The sequence below is a fragment of the Antechinus flavipes genome, chromosome 2, assembly GCF_016432865.1.
Source record: "Antechinus flavipes isolate AdamAnt ecotype Samford, QLD, Australia chromosome 2, AdamAnt_v2, whole genome shotgun sequence".
NCBI lineage: Eukaryota > Metazoa > Chordata > Mammalia > Dasyuromorphia > Dasyuridae > Antechinus > Antechinus flavipes.
In genome coordinates, this window is record NC_067399.1 from 409,246,221 (window position 1) to 409,266,469 (window position 20,249).

The 20,249-nt window shown below is 35.2% G+C and overlaps 1 protein-coding gene across 2 annotated transcripts in view; it reads right to left on the bottom strand.

The window, feature by feature from the left end:
* EBF1 (EBF transcription factor 1) overlaps positions 1-20,249 on the bottom strand; it is a 448,279-nt gene that overhangs the window by 425,035 nt on the left and 2,995 nt on the right. For both annotated transcript variants that reach the window (XM_051978810.1, XM_051978809.1), the window contains exons 3-5: positions 19,811-19,874; positions 18,877-18,932; positions 8,547-8,620 (exon numbers count right to left, since the gene is read on the bottom strand). In XM_051978810.1, coding sequence (XP_051834770.1) covers positions 8,547-8,620; positions 18,877-18,932; positions 19,811-19,874 — 194 coding nt within the window. The remainder of the gene's footprint in view (positions 1-8,546; positions 8,621-18,876; positions 18,933-19,810; positions 19,875-20,249) is intronic.

A 20,249-nucleotide genomic window follows, 5' to 3' on the forward strand; every position in this document is an offset into this window, starting at 1 on the left:
CATAAACAGCCATTCATATTATGGTAAGATTTACCCTGGAAACTGATGCCCTCTATCAGGTTATATACAAAACAAGTATGTGAAATGTAAGCTCCCCCTACCCAGATTCCACTTGAACTTCGACTTTGAGGTTTGCATTCTTTATAACCAATATTTTATCTTATTCCAAAGGATTGTAAAACATTATTTGTGAGGAATGCTCTTTGTTTGGAGAATAGGCCATTTAAGAATCACATTTATAAGTTAAATTTACCATGATGCTCAATTCACACAGACTGTTATAAACCAATAACAATTGAAGTTTATATCATACTTTAAGGTTTATAAAGCTCTTTACTTGATCTCATTTAATCCTCAAAATAATCCTTTGTTCCAGGAATCATTATTATTCCCATAAAGATTACTAAGGCATCGTCCCTGCCTTCAAGGAGATTACAGCAGAACATATTATAGACTGTAAAATTTCTACTTTGTGTTGAGTTCTATACCACCTGCATGAAATGGAGTTTAAATATATCTTAAAAAGAGGGATGGGGAAACCTAAGAATATATAAACCCAAAACCTCTATAACAAACTTGATCTGTGATTTTCCCACTATAAAGAGAAGCAATGCTTAACTGTGTCTACCTACACTTATCAATTCAAGAGCATGGTCATAGAATCTAACATCCACTCATCCATTAGAAATATTTTATGATTTCCATTTATGCAAAGAGTGCTGTATTAGGAACTTTATCCATTCCATAGAATGGTAGTTCATTCCCTTCAAATCTGATTAAATTGGGTAAGATTTCAATGAAATGAGAAATGGTACTTTTGTTTGCTATATGAAGAACAGCATAAGAAATGTGTTGAAAAATCTTGATGTGAAATGAAAAGTATAAAAAGACTAAAGTGAGGAGGAGAAAGGAGGAACTGATATCATAGAAAGTAATGGAGAATGGAAGAAAACAACAGGAAAAATAGCAAAGAATGATAAAAGAGTAGAGAGACTAGGAAAAAGAACCATGATAAAGGAAATAAAACAGATTGGGAGAGGCCAAGAAGAAAGAAGGAAAGAACAAAAACCAAACCAGAATGTAAAAGAGTTAGATCAGTTAGCAGTCATGATTTATTTAAAAAAAAAAAAAGACATCATTAATGAATGATTGAAGAATATTTTTTAGAGTCCCTGGGTCTTTTGTCACATCCTGTCTCAAAATGGAGTAAAATCCTTTTTTAACACTAACATTTGATAGTGAATATAGGAGTATTTTGCTGTTTACCTTAATCTCAGGGTATCACTAGATTTTCTTCTCCGAGCCTAGAATCTACTTAATGTGCCATTCTGTGCATTTGTTTATCATTTAGAAAATATACTCAAAATATTAAGAGACCTTTTCCTAGGATCTCATTATGGCCACAAAGTCCCAAAGAGACAAAATGCCAAATAGTGAAAGTCCACTGAGAAATAGCAACTATGATACAGGGGAAAGAGTTAGAAAACTTGCATTTAAATCCCAGCTCTGTGACTTCCTAAGCCACACAAAAATGGACAAATCACTTAACTTCCTTGAACTTCAGTATTCTCACACGTAAAGTTGTGATCACCCTAAGACAACAGAGAAATATAGTGGGTTTGAACAGTCTTCAGCATATTATCAAAGAAGACTTGTTCCTCAATGGTTATAAAAGATATTAAAAGAGATGTCTAGCTTGAAAAGGAGTATTTTCCTCCTGTCAATTGTCATATATTGATAAGACAGGTCAATCATATCATAAGAACTGGATAATGGAAGAACAGCCTGTGTGCTCCTTTGATATCCATATAGTATCAAGAAATCTAAAAGAAGGCACTCTTGTACATCAAGTGGACCTGAAGTGAAGGATTTATGGATGATGGACAAGATGAAAAGGTGTAAATGGGTAGTGAGCTGTATTGTTGGAGGGACAGATCACAAAATGAGAGCATAAATCCATCAATATGACAAAAATAGATATTAAAAAAATAACTTATTCCATAGAGTTGTTGCACTAATCAAATAATATATGTAAAATTATGTATCAAGTGCTATAGGGATGTAGAGAGTCAAGATAGTGAAATGAAAAAGGAAGTCAGTCTCAAGAACACAAAGGGTTCAAATCCTTTCTCTGACATATACTACCATCTCATTTTATTCTGATAACACTGGCAGACAGGTACTATTATTATCCCCATTTTATAGATGAGGAAACTGAGACAGACAAAAATTAGGTTACTTGTCCAGGGCCACACAGTTAAGACCAGACTGGAACTTAAAGTTAAGATCAGATTTGAAACAAGTCTTCTTAGCTATAATGCAGAATAAGGTCTCCCTAAAGCAACATATTAAATAAGTTAATATAAAATTACTTTGTAGAAACAAATACAAATCTAAGAGATTAAACATAATAAGAAATGTGAGTTCTAGTAACAACAATAGCAATAATAAAGTATTACAGCGAAGTACAAAGGACACTAGATATGAAGTCAAGCCAACATGTTTGAATGCTGACACTACAATCTGGGTGATAGTAGGTAAATCATTTAACCTCTCCAAGCCTCAGTTTCCTGATCTGTAAAATAAGGAAAGTAGACTAGATGAGCTATCAGCTCCCTTATAGATCCTATTTATAAGACCTATGATCCTCCAAATAATTTCTATCTAAACAAGTATCTTGCTAAATATTATGAAGATAGTATTAAGACATGTTTGTTGAATGAATTATTTTATGATTTAAATTTATCCGTCAATAATTTTAGAAGTATAGATCCTAATAGAATTAAAAACTGGATGTCATTGTTATGGAGACCTCCCAGGAAAGAAAGCAAGTTGGTGCTTTTTCTGCAACTTACAGTCCTAAAGAGTCACTGAGAGCTCTGAGAAATTAAATTATTTGTCCAGGAACAGGGACAGGACTTGAATGCAGATCTTCCTGACTAAAGCCATTCTCTATCCATTATATCACACTGTCTCTTATTGATCCTCATACATGACAATAAGCTTTCTCCTAGAAAATTCTTGATGCAAGTTTTCAGAATGTTCTCCCTATAGTTTTCACATGGTATTGAAGCAACACCCCAGTATTTGAATGCTTCCTACCCCATAACCACACCTAAGGGCCTCCAAATAATAAGAAAAAAGAAATCAATTCCAACAATCCCAGCTGTTGGAGCCTGATTCCCAGCACAGGCATTGCTGACCAAGCCCTGTGTCTGCCAAGGGATCCTGCACACAGAAGGAAAAAAAAAGTGAGTTTCTACCTTATAGCCTTGCCCAAGAGGCTCATCTCTAATGAGCTGATAAGGATATCCTTAAATGAGGCAAAAAAATTTAATATTTCCCCATCATGGGGTCTGTATTTATTTCAGAAGCCTGAAACTTTACTACCAGTCATTTGTTCGAGTAGGATATAATTCTACATGGTTTCAGGGAAGAAATACTTAGTTTCCAATCTCTTAATTTCTAAAAATCAGATTTAATTCTCATGAATAACAACCCTTGTTTTTTCTTGGGAACTGAGAAACACTGTCACCTATGTAATAGCTATTTTTTTTTCCAGAATCTTCAGACTCTTTCCTTCTTTCCATGTATTCAAATGTTAGTCATCCCATCATACCCAATTCAAACCTTTTCCTTTTGTTAAAAAGAAAAAACAAAAAAACTCATCCCACATTAATTTCTCCCAACTTTGGACCAACTGTATTGCCCCTCATATCTTCTGCTATATAATGGGGTGCTTTATAATCTTGTTCCCAGAGTTTCATCAGGAGAGGTCACCTGATCTCCTTTAAAAGAATGTAAGTTCCTTGTGAGCAGAGGCCACCCTTTATACTTCAGTCTAAGGGGAAAAATACCATTGTGAGAAATAAGAGACCTAACTTCTAGTTCTGGTTCCCTCACTAACTTGCTGTTCCTCCTCTAAACATTTCAATTGTTTAGGACTCAATCTTCTCATCTGTAAAATACAAGGGTTGTACTAGCCAGCCTTGAAGGCCCCTTTCAGCTCTGATATTTTGTTCCTTTGAATCCCTCAAAGCACCTTACACAGTACAATGCACACAGCAGGGATCTAACAAATACCTGTTGGTTCACTGAGTCCTTAGGTTAGACTATGCATTTATTCTTTGCCAAACTCAGAGAATAAAGGTATAAGATGAGACATAGTAAACTCTTCTTTCTCCAGAATATTTAGACAATCTAATGTTCTGATTTGGTAAATATTCTAATTAGATTATCACTATTTCTCAATTTTATACATGGATTTATTAGTTTTCAATTCAAATAAATCATTCAAAAATTTTCCCAAAATCTTCCCCAACTTTATTCAATTTAAAGAATAAGACTAAACCTATAACATTAAAATTGAACTGAGCTCAATCAAAATTCTGTTTGATATTCAAAAGCTATTCCAGGTCATCATTACATATATCAATTCCATTTGTTTTGCAACTCTCCATTACTCTTATTGTGAAATATGTATGTTATATTTATTGGTCTTTAAGGCAAAGAAGTGATATAAAGGGTACATGTAGCAAGAAAACACAAGCAATAAGGATAACATATGAAGAGTCTAATATTGGGCTGGTAGCCATACAATATTAAAAAACCTCCAATGCATTGGGTAGCTTTTCTTTATTCTAGTGAGAATTACATAAACAAGAAGGTTTGGTTAAGTTGCAATCTTTGCTGATAAAGGAGATACTTATATTAAAGAGAGCCCAGATCTCTCACACTACCAAAGTAAATTATCTGAATTTGTGACTTAATTACCTCCTAGGCTATAAACCCTATAAAGACAGGGACCATAATTTATTTAAACATTCAAGCTCACCTCGCGTCTAATATAGTGCTCTCTATCTGATAGATGTTTAGTAAATATTTGTTGAATATATTAGGACAAAGTAATTTTAGAGCTGTAAGGGATTTTTTGTTATGCTTGTTGTTCAGTCATAAATGATCTCTGGGCCACGGCATGCCCATACTGCCCATGAAATATTCTTGGCAAAGATACTGGAGTGATTGGCAATTTTCTTTTCCAGTGGATTAAGGCAAACAGAGATGACTTGTCCAAGTTCATACGACTAGTAAATGTCTGAAGCCGTATTTGAACTCAGGTTTTCCTGGCTAACATTTCTCAGACTTTCCTGACAAAGTATTATTTGGAGGCTCTTAGGTGTGGTTATGGAATGTGGGGAGGGGAAAAGATTGGTTATCTTAGCTTTCTAATTGTTTTAAGCTCAGATAAATATAAATTTTATATAAATAATAATTTAATTTTTAATTTTTATTCCTCAATTTATGATGCTTATCATGTCATCCTGAGCAAGTCATTTAAATTCTTTGGGCCTCACTTTCTTCATGCTGTTTCTACAGCATCAGAAGGCTTAAAAAGTACTTCTCCTCCCAACAACCTGTGAGGTTGCCAATATCATCATCTCTGTTTTACAAAGGAATTGCAGCAGCCAGAGAGAGTCAATAACTTGCTGGAATTGATCTATTAAATAAGTGGAGGAGTCAAGATTTGAACCCTCATCTGATATACCTCAATTGGAAGACTCCCAGGAGGTTCTCTGATTTTAGATTTAGATTCTTAGTTCAAGTTATATGACACATTTTTATGCATCCAACTTATGGACCTTTGGTTTAAGAAAACTCTTAATAGGACATAGTCATTTCAACCTTGACTGTGAATTATTAATAAAACCCAATGTCTATTCAAAAATAGACAAATTTCCCTATTAAAACAGAGAAAGATTCCTGTACCATAGCGGCAAAAGGATTATTTTTCTAAGGATGATAATAATTATAATCTAAAGATGTTAAGTTCTACAACCAGCCAGCAAAATGGCTTTTTTCCTTCCCATAAGCAGAGCACAATGGATTCCTTAAACTTAAACAGTCACCTGAGATCCAACTCACTGTCTTGTCTGCAACAAAGCAAAATCATTCAGGGTCCCTCCTCGTAAATTGGAATTCTCTATGTTCCCTATGCCATGGCTTCAATGTACTATAAATATACTGCTTTTGTGCCATAAATGCAAAGTTTTATTGTGCAGTTAGCCTTGATAGAAAGCACTGCAGAAAGTTGTTTAGAAATTAAATATCTAAAACAAGCTATTTTGAAATCCAGAGCCCTCACTATTTCATGTCTGAAATGAAGAAATTTCATCTTAGGGAGAGCAAGCTGTCTTTCACACCATATGGCTAATGGTAGTGCATAGCAATTAGCTGGGCTGATTAATGGTGAACAGACTCTAATTTTATGCTTATAATTGAGCCTGCATTTGCACCCCTGGTGCAAATTCAGCACATCCCAACTTCCACTTACAACAGGCAAGAAATCAAGAGAAATAGAATGGTGTGGAGAGTGAGAATTTTTTTTTCCTTGAGCCCCCTAAAGAGCATCAGATTTGCAATTTAAAAGAGTGTTAGCAACACAATAGATGACAGATTTGTATAATAGGGTCATGGCGGCCTGGTAAACAAACAGCACCCCTTACAAATCTATAGGCAGCTAGGAAAACTGTAATCTGTAACATTAGCAATATGACATTTTGAATATGGCTTTTCTCTATCAGCCTTGCAGCAAACATCATAATTTGCCTTCAGTGGGTTGAGATTTTTATTTTTGCTATTTTATGTTTTTGAAAAATAGAAAGAGCACCAGTAGTAAAGCAAGAGAGCCAGCATAATAAAGTACTTTGGACCAATGAATTTTAAAAACAAGAAAAATATATAAATAGAGGGTAGGCCTACATGTGAAAGGCCTAATACATCTTTTAAGTATTTCAAGAATGGAATTATTCTATCTAGGTCCAAATGCATGCAGATAGAAGATGCAAATCTGTGAAATACAGATATTAGCTTATCTAGTTAAGATCCATTCTGCTGTCTATTACCTGCTTGGCTGGAATCACAGGCAAAGGAATATAGAAACTCCATATTAATGACATGCTAATTGAGGGTAGCTTGGATTTTTTCAACATAATAAATGGCCTAAAAAGTATGAAGGGTTTAATATTTTTTAATGTTTTACATCACAAAATGCATTTAGCTGGTTTAATTCTGAAATATGCAATTCAATTTCCTTTTCAAAATATATGTTTATAAAGTATATCTCTAATCTTTTCCAAATAGGATATTGGAAAAAAGAAATAGTTATTTAGGACCACATTTTAGTTCCTTCATAAGCTGTTGCTTGAGAGTTTAAAAAAAAAAAACAACCTATTTTTGTATTAATTAACAGATTCACAAGGCAAGGAGGTGAGAACCTGCTAGATGCCTATGTATTAAAAATAATAATAATAGGCTGATATGTTAAAAGTTTGTTGTTGTAGACTGTGGGATAGAGGGAAAGGTGTTGCTGGCGGGGAGAAAAGGGAAAGACTGGTAAGAGTAGGAAAATGTTAAGTAAATATTTGTGATTTCTCTGGCCATGGGAGAAAACAAAGCTATTTTCATTTTAAATGCAGGAAAACAAAATAAAGAATCTTTAAAAATGAAAAAGCAAAAACCTAGCTTACTCCGAGTTCGAAAACAAGTTTTTCTACCAGTCCAAGAATAGTGGACACTATCCATCAGAATTATGGCAGACTTCTAGAAGCACTGGATTGGTCAGAATTTGTGATGGGACCAGTTAATATGGGACACATATAAAAGGTTGTATTGTTGACAGGGTAATCAATCACTTATCTTTCACAGATGCATTCAGGCATCTTTGTACTGTATCCAATTATTTAAAATGTATTGTAAATAATATGCCTTTGGTGTTACTTCTATAAAAATAAAAAGTCAAAGACAGGGAATAAATGGATGTTCCCCAGGTTTTTCTGTAGAAACCCATAATTGAATGTGCCATTCACACTTGTTTTCAAAATATACCTTCAGTCTTGTTATAAGCAAAATTAAAAATTCTGGCTGGAAGGTAACATGGATTTTTATATATTTCTGAGGCTAATCCTTCCCATCCCTCCAAAAGCTTATTGCCTCAAAGAATTACTATCTACATTATCATGATTATATACTGTATAGCTAAGATTTGCAGTCCTGATGCAAGAAAAATCAACACTCTGTTCAGGGGGAAATTATGTCTATGCAAGGAGTGGTCATAATTTTAAGTGGGAGAATTAAAAAGGGGAACTATAATTTTCAAGTCTAACCAAAATGAAAGTGACTGCTGACATCAATAGAATCCTTACTCATTTTACTAGAAATGTTGTTGAGTGCATATATTAACACTAAAAGGATTATATTGTATTTTATTCAATTGGAAGAAAGGAAGGGAGGAGGCTATTCTGTGCCCATTAATACTGTGATATCAAAATGGAAATGTATGTTTTTCAAGATGAAATCTAATAAATAATTGAAAACGCCTGTGATGCCTGATACTTTACTCCTAAGTGTTCATATCTAACTGTTCCTTTTAGGTTGTCTTATGGAAGAAAGATAAATGAACGCCCTAAAACAGACTTCTGTTGAACCCAGATTTGAGATGCAAATTCATCTTTTCTTTGCTAATTAAAAGAAAACAAGATAATCCTTACCTGCACATGATTTCATGTGTGAGTAATACTCTGCACATTTCTGGATTCTTGTCTTGCCCTTCATATACTATGGCCTATAAACATAAGCATAGTTTTCGTTAAAAAGAAATCCAAATGGCAAAAAAGAAACACAAATTATCACAATAAATACTTGAATGGTTTACTATTGTTGTCAGCCAAGAAGCTTTACTCAGCAGGATGTTGTACTTTACCAATTGCTTCATGATATATTGTTGAAGATCAACCAATTTCAATCGACTGATTATGAATATCTTTACAATAGTGAGTAGAACGCACCTCAGACACATTGGTTACATGACACTGGACCTTGGTCAGGTCACTTAAGTTCTCAGTATTACAGGTAAACTCTCAGAGATTGTAAATTGCAGAGAAAACGCTGACCTGCTTTAGCAGAGGGAATTCCTCAATTGGGATTTCCCTGTACCAATGAAATCACAAGCTCAATCTCTATCCCTGGCCCTACAAAATAAAAATAAACCAATGATGGGGGAGGGGAGAGGAATTAGGGTATAAATAGATGAGAATCAGAATGTCTGACAACTTTTTGATTGTATTCACTGAAAAAAAATTAAACCAGCTGGTATACTTGTAAGTTTTTTTTTAATGCATTTATGAGATAGCCTCACAACTTTGCCACTCTCAGTCCTGAAATTATATGTTCTAGGGAGGTGAATTAGAAAGAAAAAAAGAAGGGGGGGGATGATACAAATTAGTCCATTTAACTACTCTGTCATCATCAATGTGAATCATTGTTTGGGGGAAATCCTTCTTCACTCTAACAAGCCTGAGAACCTGCTTCATTTCTTACACTCTCACCCACCCAAACAGAAATATGCACTGACATATGTTGGAAATGGGGGAGAGCCATCAGACTGCCCACATTCAACTAAATATTCTTCTCATCTGAATCTCAGAACCAAAAATCCTAAACCACACTCTAAGTCAGAGTGTTTTCCTTATATAAAAGCACTTGGGGCTTGGATGTTTTGCTTAAGTTCACAAGGAATGTTATCTTGTGACTTTAGCCTGCTATTAGCCTCTATACAACATTTGCCCTCTTTTAACCTCTATACAACATTTCCTCACCACATACTAATATCTGTGCCAAAGAAAAAAGTATAGCTATTGCTATTCATGATATTTTGTATTAGGACAAATTTGAGTCAAATAAACTGTGTATCACTGTATAATTCAAATGTAATACAACTTCAAATTGTCAATAAAATTACACTTCTACACATTTACATAACCTTTAACTTCATGGTAGTAAAAACTACTTAAATTAACCCGAGTACCCTTATTAGTATATTCAGATATTTCATTTGCTTTTCTTTACTTATTTTTAAGGAGAAAATGATTTGCTTTTGAAGCTAAATGTGAAAGTTAAACTCAAAGCTGTGATGGTATGGACATAAATAAATGGCAGATTGTGGTCAAACTGTCCTCATCGGAGTAGAAAAATGAAATGATTATTGCAATAGGGTACTTTATGATAAATAAACAAATTTCAAAATAAAATTTCAATAAATGAGAAACAAGTTGAAGTATATTACTGTGTCATGTATTTTCTAATATTAACCTATAATCTTATATTCCAAACATCTTCTCTTTACTGCCTAATTAGATATTTAAATAGATTAAATGCACTAAGAAAAATATAAATGTTTAGAAAATGAAAAATATTTTGCCTACTTTACTTATTATAGTCACCTCTGCAAAACTTAAAAAGGTTTTATACATATATACATGTACATAGAATTCAAGATAACAAAATAAATAGACATACGTAAAAAAAATTCTGAGATTTTTTTTGTCTATCTTAGTGATTCTAAATTATTTATATGTTCTCCTAAATACCTTGATGACTTCTCTTTCAACTTAGTCTTTTCTTTCTTCCAAATGTATTTTCATCTAGATTTTTAAAAATCTCGAAACTTCATTACAATGGAATTTTGTAATGACATGATGTTTACTTAGTTAAAACACTTCCAAATGAAAAATAACATGAATATCAATAGTTGTACTTTCTTTGATATATGTGATGAAGAAGTATATCAGGTAGGGATTAAAATTTAGATTTATAGTTGAAACATAGGTGGTAGAGAGATTTCTGCCACTTAAATATGACTATTGTGTTTAAATAAAAATCCACATCAAACTACATAGTCCACATCACAGTGTCTAACTTTATTGAATCTTTTGCACCTAGATAGTACCCATTCTTATCCCTATCATCTCCCTCCACTAGTGAGGAAGTTAGTTGGGTATATTACATTGTAAATATATTCCTGACTCCAATATCATAATATGTGACCTCTGATCTCCCAGAAAATGTGTTTTTGTCTTTGGCAACTGAATACCACAGATGCCCTGTAAACATTCCTTTTTCACAGAATGTTAAAACATCTTTACTTTCATTAGACATGGTAAAAAAAGAGACACTTTCAATATCAATTGAGATTGTGAATCCTATGAGTTATGAAAATGCTAGAAACAAGGGATGAAGAGTGGGGAGAGCATGCAGTTGTTTGTATGTCTGTTTTCCCTCTCTATGGGCTGGCATTTGGTTGAGTCTGAGGGATTTAGTTTTGTTTTTGTTTTTCTCATTCAAGGCAAAAAAGTACTGTATCTACGACTTCTGAGACTAAGACAGAAGGGGAGGTATTACCACTTTATTTTGTGGGCAAGATTGGAATCTTTTAAATATACTAGAACCTGGATTTAACACTGTTCATGATAGCATGGAATTCAGAGTAAGCAAAGTCCAACTTGAACCCTATCCAGGTTTCATAACTGAAGGATTAAACAGACTGTGTTATAGGGTAGTTTCATTTAGAAGTCTCAATCTGTAGGACATTATTCTAAGGAAACTTCAATGTATAAATGTGGGATTCATCAAGTTTGATATGTGCATAAGCTTCAATGGGTCATCTCTGAATCTAGACTAAACTCTGACTACATATCAGATATGAATCTTGTTTTGTTTTGTTTTTAGTTCGTTAAATTTTCTAATACTTGTCCATACTGTAGACAGTCACACAAATTAAATTCCTATTTTCAATATTTAATCATAAATTAACCCCACACTTCCAAAAGTGTCCAGGTAACACCTGGTAAGAGAGCTGAAGGTCTTTGGATAAAAACATAAGGAGAACTTTTTGGAATTTTTTTCCAGATAAAAATGCTCATTGTGAGGGCAGAAGCAAGATTTGAGAGGTGGTTGGATCAGCTGGAAGATCAGAAAGGCATATAAACAACATTCAGCTATCTGAAGTGAAGCCATTTTATAGACAGCTGGGGTGGGATCTAGACAGAGACAAAGAAGAAGGCTTATATTCATCTTACATAGTAAATCATGTTCCTGTTCAGAGTGAGAATAGCGGTGTTCAGTAAAAGCAACAGAGACAACAATGTTTTAAATAAATCAATTTGTTAATCAATGGTGAAGAGTAGAGAAGCTGCTGTTAAATTGGAAAAGAAAAAAAAAGCATCTAAAATATTTCTTTAAATAAATCAATTGATTTGGAATCAGGTTGAGACTTGCATTGTAAGAGAAAATACAAAATCAAGAAGAAAACTATGTTAAGTCCAGATACTTGACAGTATGTGTATCGGGACAACAATGGGGTTGCTTATAAAATGAAATTTAATCCATTAAGCTTTCTTCAGCCTTGAAACCTTATTGAGATCAATAACAAACATTTCTTTTAACCAACCACTAAGTTGTCTAAATCACTACAGCAGATTCAAGTTTGAGGGCAGAAAAATTAAGCCCCTCCCTTTCTAATGTTTTTCCCACCAAAAAATTAGACATAAAAGTAGAAGTGCCATTGCAGGGTTTGAAGAGGAGAAAGAACTTTCAGTTACTAATTTTCGAATTGAATTTTTATTCAGATCAATTTCACAATTTTTTTTCAGGGAAAAAAACCCCACAGAACTACTGAAGTTTCGGAACCATATAGTTTCCCTTGGCTGATTATTTTATAGGTAGAGAATAAAATACTGTCAGTTTCAAATGCTCAATTATAAATTAAACTGGGCATCTTTGAAAAGACATAAATGGAAACAACACAAAAAACCTTCCCTTCTTGCTGCTGTTTTTAAGGACATTTTTTAAGTGGGTGCCTTCTTAGTCTTCTCAAATAGTTACCGAGTTTTAAAGTTAATTGAAAGTTACTGTGTCTGTAAAGACAACCACATAGAAGAGCTAAAAATAAATGTGCAAATAGACACCAGGATCACACTTCAATAGAATGCCAAAGGAAATACAGAGTTAAATACTTTGGTTTTCTTTGTTTACATTGCTCATAGTTTTAACTCTTTTTATTCCATACATAATGGCCAATGCCTTTGACTTTGGTACTACTAACTTTGGAGTTCGATTACATTAAAATGCTTGATTTAAAACAGTCATGAAACTAAGCAGGAACAAGTAAATAATTATTAGTAAATAACAGCTATCTAATAGTAACAAGGTTTCTAATTTCCCACTTAAGTCAAAATGTAATACTGAATGTCTTAGTTTGTTTCCTGCACCTACAGAAACACATACACATAAATAAAAGTCCATCTATAATAAGTTGGGCCCTCATTTGCCGCTTTATAGAATTACAAATTCACAAATAAATGTACAAAATAACTTATTCAACCAGAAATGTCAATCATAGAAACCTATGAACACAGACTGCCAATGAATGACCCTTTGGTAGCAAATTACCAAAAACGGGAACTAATCATAAAACAATATGAATATACAATGTTACCACACTATTCAGCCTCAAAATCTCCTCTGTTCATCATTAAATAAAGATGTTATAATGCAGGCCCAGAAAATAGAGAGAGAAGGAAACAAGAACCCTGGTCACAGCTTGATCTGTGAACCAGAGAAGAAATCAGCAAATCAAATTTTTTTTTCCAAAACAATAATTTCAGATGATACTTTCAACAACCATCGTAGGAAAGAAAATTTTAAAAGTTTCTCCCTCACACTCATTCAGACGAAATTTCAGCTTAGCATCTAAGCAGGCCTGTTTTCAGAAGTGAATTAGCAAAGTCTTGAAAGAATGATATATTCAGTTGTTCAGTCATATCACAGCACTGATTTTTAAGAGGAACATATATGTACAGCCATTGATTTTATCATTTATATTTGAAAAAAATTTAAAGTATCTTATAAGTACCAGAAGGAAAGAACGTCTTTCTTCTAACAGGTTACCAAATTTCTTTCCTAAGAAACAATATTTTATCCATACTAAAAGTATATTTAAATCTATGCTAATATAACCACTTGGTTCCATGAATCTAATATCACAATAAGTTAGTGATATGTCATCTACAATCAAATTCCAAATAGCTTCTTGTTCAGCAACTATAAACAAAATTCACCATTATCCAAACTCTGTTTATTACTTTCTGTTATAGGTAAAACTATCAATGTATCCATACAAACTCAATAAATGTATTATTCCTAATATGTTCATTTTTAATGCTGTTCAAACATTCACATGGAAACAGCTCTAGCGTAAATATCCCCGAACAAATGGCTGTATATTATACAGGAGGGAGCAGTTGGACTGCCAGACTGGGAATGCACTAGGCCATCTGGCTCCGGCAGTCTCTCCAAAATCATCAGCTTTGTTTTCACCCCCAGACTCCAAACAACACATTTTCCACTGTGATGAGTTTACATTTTCCCAAACACAGGTCCTGATCATGCATAAAAATTCCAAACTTCTTCATTCCTCTATGTGCAAGAAAATTAAAATCACCTGCGTTTTTGACATATCACCAAGGGAAGAGAAAGCTGCGAAAATCTGGCTCCCTGTATACTTGCCCTGTCATTTTTTACATTTGAAATCAACTTTTCTGTCTACTGAATTCCTACAGAACTTATTGATATAACAAAAATGTGCTTATCAACCAATGAAGAACTATGTGATGAAAGGGCTGTTAATCAAATCTATGTGAATGTGGCAGGATATAATGAAGCAATCAATAGAAAAAATGCTGTTGTATCAATAGTTTTAAGTACTGGGGGAGTCAAAACAAATATATTAAAAAAATAGTTTAACTGGGAAAAAAAAATCTGACAGGGTTTCTGATTAGTATAGCTTGGAACTCCCACTGCAGCCGGACTTTTTTTGAACTTAACCTCATCACCTGCCTTAATATCCATACGCACACAGAAAAGGGAACCAAAATAGATGAAATTCTTAAGATGCATCACTTTTCACTAGGTTTTTGCTTACTATCTGTTAATACCAAATTGTCACTGCCTTAAAAACAAAACAAAACAAAACAAAAACCAAGATGGGAAATGGAAGTGGTGGGGTGAGGGTGGCAAATATATTTTTTTAAAGCTAAGTGACTTACTGAAGCTCTCCTAGTCACATTTCAGAATGCAGCATGAAAGTATGAAGCACATTTAACCCTCAGACCTCCCCTATAAGGTTCATTTGCACTTCTGCAGTAGATGATGGCTGTTTCTGTGAGCAACAGCTACAAACTTTTGGATCCTGCAGGGTTTTGCATGCTCTCTAATGGAACACGGAAAACTGCAATGACACAAAAAACAACCTATTTTTAGTCCTGCTAAACTCGATTTGAATAACTCTCCCTGAAGTGACCCTCTCCAGTATCTTCTATTTGGGAAAGGGCAAGGGTTTTTGAAAATTGCTATTTCATGACAAGGAGAGGGAAGTTGGGGTCTCATTATATTTGTTGGCCTATAATAATCCTATCTCTTCCATTTCTCTCTCTCTCTCTCTCTCTCTCTCTCTCTCTCTCTCTCTCTCTCTCTCTCTCTCTCTCTCTCTTTCTCTCTCTCTCTCTCTTTCCCTCCCCCTACAATATTAAAGTCTCTGCCCCCAAGTAGCTTAATGAGACACTTTGAAAGGTGTGAATTATTGTGTCATATCAGTACTTCTTGGATGGTTGAATTTATTCTTGATTTCATCCCTCCAAGGAAGCAGACTAGCTCTAAAGCATTCTATGTGAATGTGAAAAGAGCATGATTAATGATGGATTTAATTTCCTAAAAAATGTCTCTTTGAGTTCATTTTAACTTTGTGAATCAAGAATATGACTTCACACACGTAAAAAATGCGACTGTGAAGTGAACAAGTGTCAAGAGAAACAAGGCAATTATTAAGGTACATGAGGATGGTCAGAATGTCATCCTGATCACTGATACTTTGTGATGTTACCAGAATTCCTCATATTATTATAATTATATTATCATGTATGCAAATATGTGCTTCTAACATCAAAAAAAAAACTATTTAAAAGAGCTTAACTTAAATGTAATCATTTAATTAGCCAGCTTATTTAAAGTCTGCTATTAGAATATGGAATATCTGACTGGAGGGCCATTGTATATTTAACTTGAATTAAAATTTAACAAATATCAAATCAGACTTGGTGTTTAATTACAATTGGATAGTTTGAAGGTAAATGAAAATTTACTGTATTATTCATTAAAGCTAAAATATAAATTATATTGTCACATTTGTGAAAGGTTATACTTCATCATTATATTGTACTTTCTAGAGACTAATTACATTAACTGTTATTCTTAAAATGCTTCCAAGATAGTTGCTCTTATAATATAAATCAAAGAACAATCCACCAGATACTGTGCCGATATTATCTTTTAAGAAGAAAATTTCAAAGAGTATACTGTTGTTTATGTATCCAATGTGAAAGCAAACAGGTGCCCTACTATAAATTGCCTTTTTCTTGATAAACTAAATTCAGAAAATTAATATAAGTGTTCACAATTAATTTTACAGTTTTTTGTTGTTTCTCCCAAAAAAAAGCTTATTTAATTTTAATTCGTAGCTCTAATGTCATGTGAATATTTTTCTATCAGGAGTACTTCATCATATGCATGTTATGAGTTTTTCAAAAGAAACTCTAACTTTCTCCCAATAGGCTAGAGATTAGAGATGAAAGATCAAGAGGTCAAACAGTACCTTAGTAGAGACTTTTCTTAATCACCACAACCTTGCCAAGAAATGAATTTGGGCTCATTGTTCTATAGATATCAAAAGTTTCATTTTAAAACTAGTTTCAAAGTTAACTGTTGCTATAATATTTCTAAAAATCATATGTAGGTAAATTCTTAATGACTTTTTTATATTTGCAGTTTGTCATACACTATAATGGGGGAATAGAATGCTATTTATTGTTTTGGTTATTTCTGAGTCAAAGAAAATTATTTTCCAGAAGGAAGAAATAAAAAAAGCAAGATCCTCAGGGTCACACTGAATATTGCTTAATATTTGTGAGCTCATAGCTTCATAAGTAGGCCTTATACTCACTAGTTTTTTAAGTCAGTAATTAATTAATTTCTAATGAATATATCTAGCTTATGTTTGATGTCTCATGTTTCCCTTCTTTTGCCCCTGCAGTTAGAATGTCAGAAAAAGATATTCAGGCGTATCAAAGACAGTTTTCAAAAACAAAACTTCAAAAGAGATCATTTTTTCGTCAGAAAAAATTGAAATAATTTAAATGGTTGAAAGGCAGCTTTGGGATTTGGAGGAGTTTTTTTCTTTTCTTTTTTTTTTTTTAGGCGTACATTTTTGTCTTTTATGGGGGAGAAAACAAAACAATTCCAAAAAGAAATCATCTTATCCTATGTAATGAAAAAACTTGAATTAATTAAAGAATATAGGGTCCAAGTTTAAAAGTATATAAGTTGAATTTACTATGCTAAGCCAAGTAATAGCTGAATTTTCAATAAATCTATTTATTTTACAAAAGCTAAATAAATTTTAATAAGTATGAACAAAAGCTTCAAATGCAAAATAATTCACTGTGTAGATAAGAACATTATACTCATGTTTTCTATGTGGGAAAGGATGTCAAGCAAATAAAATGTTATTAAATTGATTCTTGATAATAATTGAAATTCATTTCAACATCTTACCAGACTAAAAATAAAACACACATGCAAGGTATGTACTCTGTCTAAAACACAATCTCCATCAAACATACCTACAACGATCTGAAACTCTTGGATACAGAATAAGGCAATCCACATTCCCTCTTAAGAAGGCTACCATAAAGAAACCACCAGTACTGTAAATAAATGATAAATATCCCACTACACTAGTGACTGATGTAAGCTGGATAACTTTCTTCTTTGTCCTTTTGCTCCCCCCGCCCCATTCCAAATAAATAAAGCTTTTCTTCCCTCTCTTTTCTTTTCTGATACCAAACCTCCTTCTCTGGTACCGAACCAGCTGCTTAATTCTGAAACTAAAACTTTTTCTCTAACGAGAAAGCTCCCGTGTCTAATTAAAACACCAGGCCTCCTTTTGTGATTCTGCTCATAATTGTACCTTTTAAACCATAACTCAGCCTTAATGTAGACTGTTTGACACTCGCGTGTTGGGAAACTTAAAGAAATGCAGCTTATGCACCTTTAAGACCACAAGCTCTCTCATGCTGCCTGGCTTCCTGCCAATCGTGGAGCTGAAGGATTTTTTTTTTTCCTTGAATATCCCCGAACAATTGAGGCTCCCAGGCCTCCCCCATCTCAACTTGCAGAGAAGAACCTAATGCCTGCCCTCATCTCGGGATGTCTTTCTGTCACTCTCTTCAAAACCGGAAGGAGAGCTAGGATCACATGGCCCTCAGGTCCCCCTCGGATGAACCCCTGCTTTGCTCCCCAACTATGCCCAGGCTGGGTCAGAAAAAGTTCAATCCTTTCGTTCCCCCCGCTGCCCTAGTTCGGCAACTAATGGCACCTAATTAAAAGCGGTTGAGACGCGCTTTCTGGGGAGGGGCTCTGGACGTCCCTAGAGATTGCCGCCCCCCTCATCACCTGCACCTGGCATTTGCCCCTCAAGCTGCCGTAGCCCTCCTCCCCCACTCCCCACAGGTGGGATACTCCGAGTGGCCGCAGGTGGCCCCGCCTCTAGCTAGCTAGCTTTCTCCCCCGATTGCGGGGTAAGGGATTCGAGAAGTGGCGACGGAACATAGAGCTGGAAAGTTCAAGTCCTTAGGTATCTAGCTTTGTGACCTTTCTGAAGGGAAAGATCTGGATCTCTGACGAAAGAGAAAGAAGCAGGTTACTCACTCCCTCTTGCCTGTCTTTGCTAAGTATAAATTGCTCCTCGGTGCAAAATTTAACCAGAAATCTCCTAATCATCACCATCATCTCCATCCCTCCATCCTCCCCTCCAACCACGGCTTCCTACTGTTCAGCCCAAGACCTCATCAAGGAGCAGGCGGCGGTTTAGTAGTGAGGCATGCGGTATAGAGAGGGGGCCTGCATCAAAAAATTAAGAAGCCAACTTACCTGTTTAGTCATGGAGTCAATAAGACGGACGTAAAAATCCTGCTCTGTTCTTATACCTGAAACATCCAAAAAGAGGAATGGGGGAGTGGGGGAAGCGGGTCGGGAAGAGACAGAATTAAGTTTGTTTGTCTGTAAATTATCCTTTTTAACTCAAGAAAGGATTTAGGAATTATTCTGAATGGTTTGAGATCTTTCCTTAACCTTTCCCTCATTGAGAGTTTGGGCATGAAACCCCTCTGTTGCCTCCCCCAAACCCAGGACTGTTCATCTTCATTCCTTTCCACTGATTCCCCCTAGGAAACCAAGGCGTCAAAGACCTGGTACCAAGAAAGAGAGTTGAAAGATAGTCCCCATAGGACTTTAAAACCAGAGTTCCAGGCCCTGGACTATCAGAGGTGGGCTGGAGACCCGAGGAGCTACTGGACCCAGCAGCTAGAGAGATTATCTTGGTTCCCAAGCTGGAATCCCTTTTTGGATTTGGGGGGGATGGAGCGCCCCAGGGTGTGAGAAATGGAAGGGAAGTGTGGCTCAGAGGGAGTGACAAACTAGGACCCTTCCGGACCTCGGTAATCTCTTAGTTGAACTGCTCCAGAGAAAATGCTCTCATTGACCAGCATGATTGGAGGGAATTAGAGGCTGGCCGCAGACTGCCAGCTCTACCTGCTTACTTAAGCTCCTCTGGAGCTAGGTAAAAAGACCTAGGGATGAATGGAGGTGGGGTTGAGGAGAAAAGGCCAGTTTAGCAAACTACAACAGAAAAGAAAGCTAAATGGATGAACCTGATGGATGGTTGGGACTTTCTCTGGCCAGCTACCCTACTCCTGGGGCTCCCAGGCTCCAAGGGGTTCCTGACCTGAATATGAAACCTTGTGAAGGGGGTGGAAGAGAATGACAGGAGGGAGGGAGGATGCCCGAAACGTGCTGAGGGCCTCACCGTTGCTGTAGAGGAGCTGGAGTCGGTAATGGATCCCATTATTGGTCTTTTCGCTGTTGGCTTCCTAGATTTCCACAAGACGCACAAACAGGGGGAAAAAATTGGGGTTGGGGGTGAGAGACCACAACTAAGAACCATTTGCCTAACTCCAGGACGTTTGCTGTATTTTTTCCTCTCTTAGGTCAACCCGGGAGAAGGTATCGAGAGATACCCGAGGGGAACTAAAGGAAGGGAAGCGAGGTACAAACACAAGGGTCTCCACACTTTCAGCCTCCACCATCTTCAGCTTTTCTTCTACCTTCCAAAACAGGGTAAAGGTCTCAAGGGTCAGGCTGCTAGATAAATGATGAGCCTCGAGGGCACAAAATTGTCCTACTCAGAAGCTGGAAATGAAAGAGGACTTCCTAAAATCGTTTCTTTCTTTCCTTTTCCCTTTTTC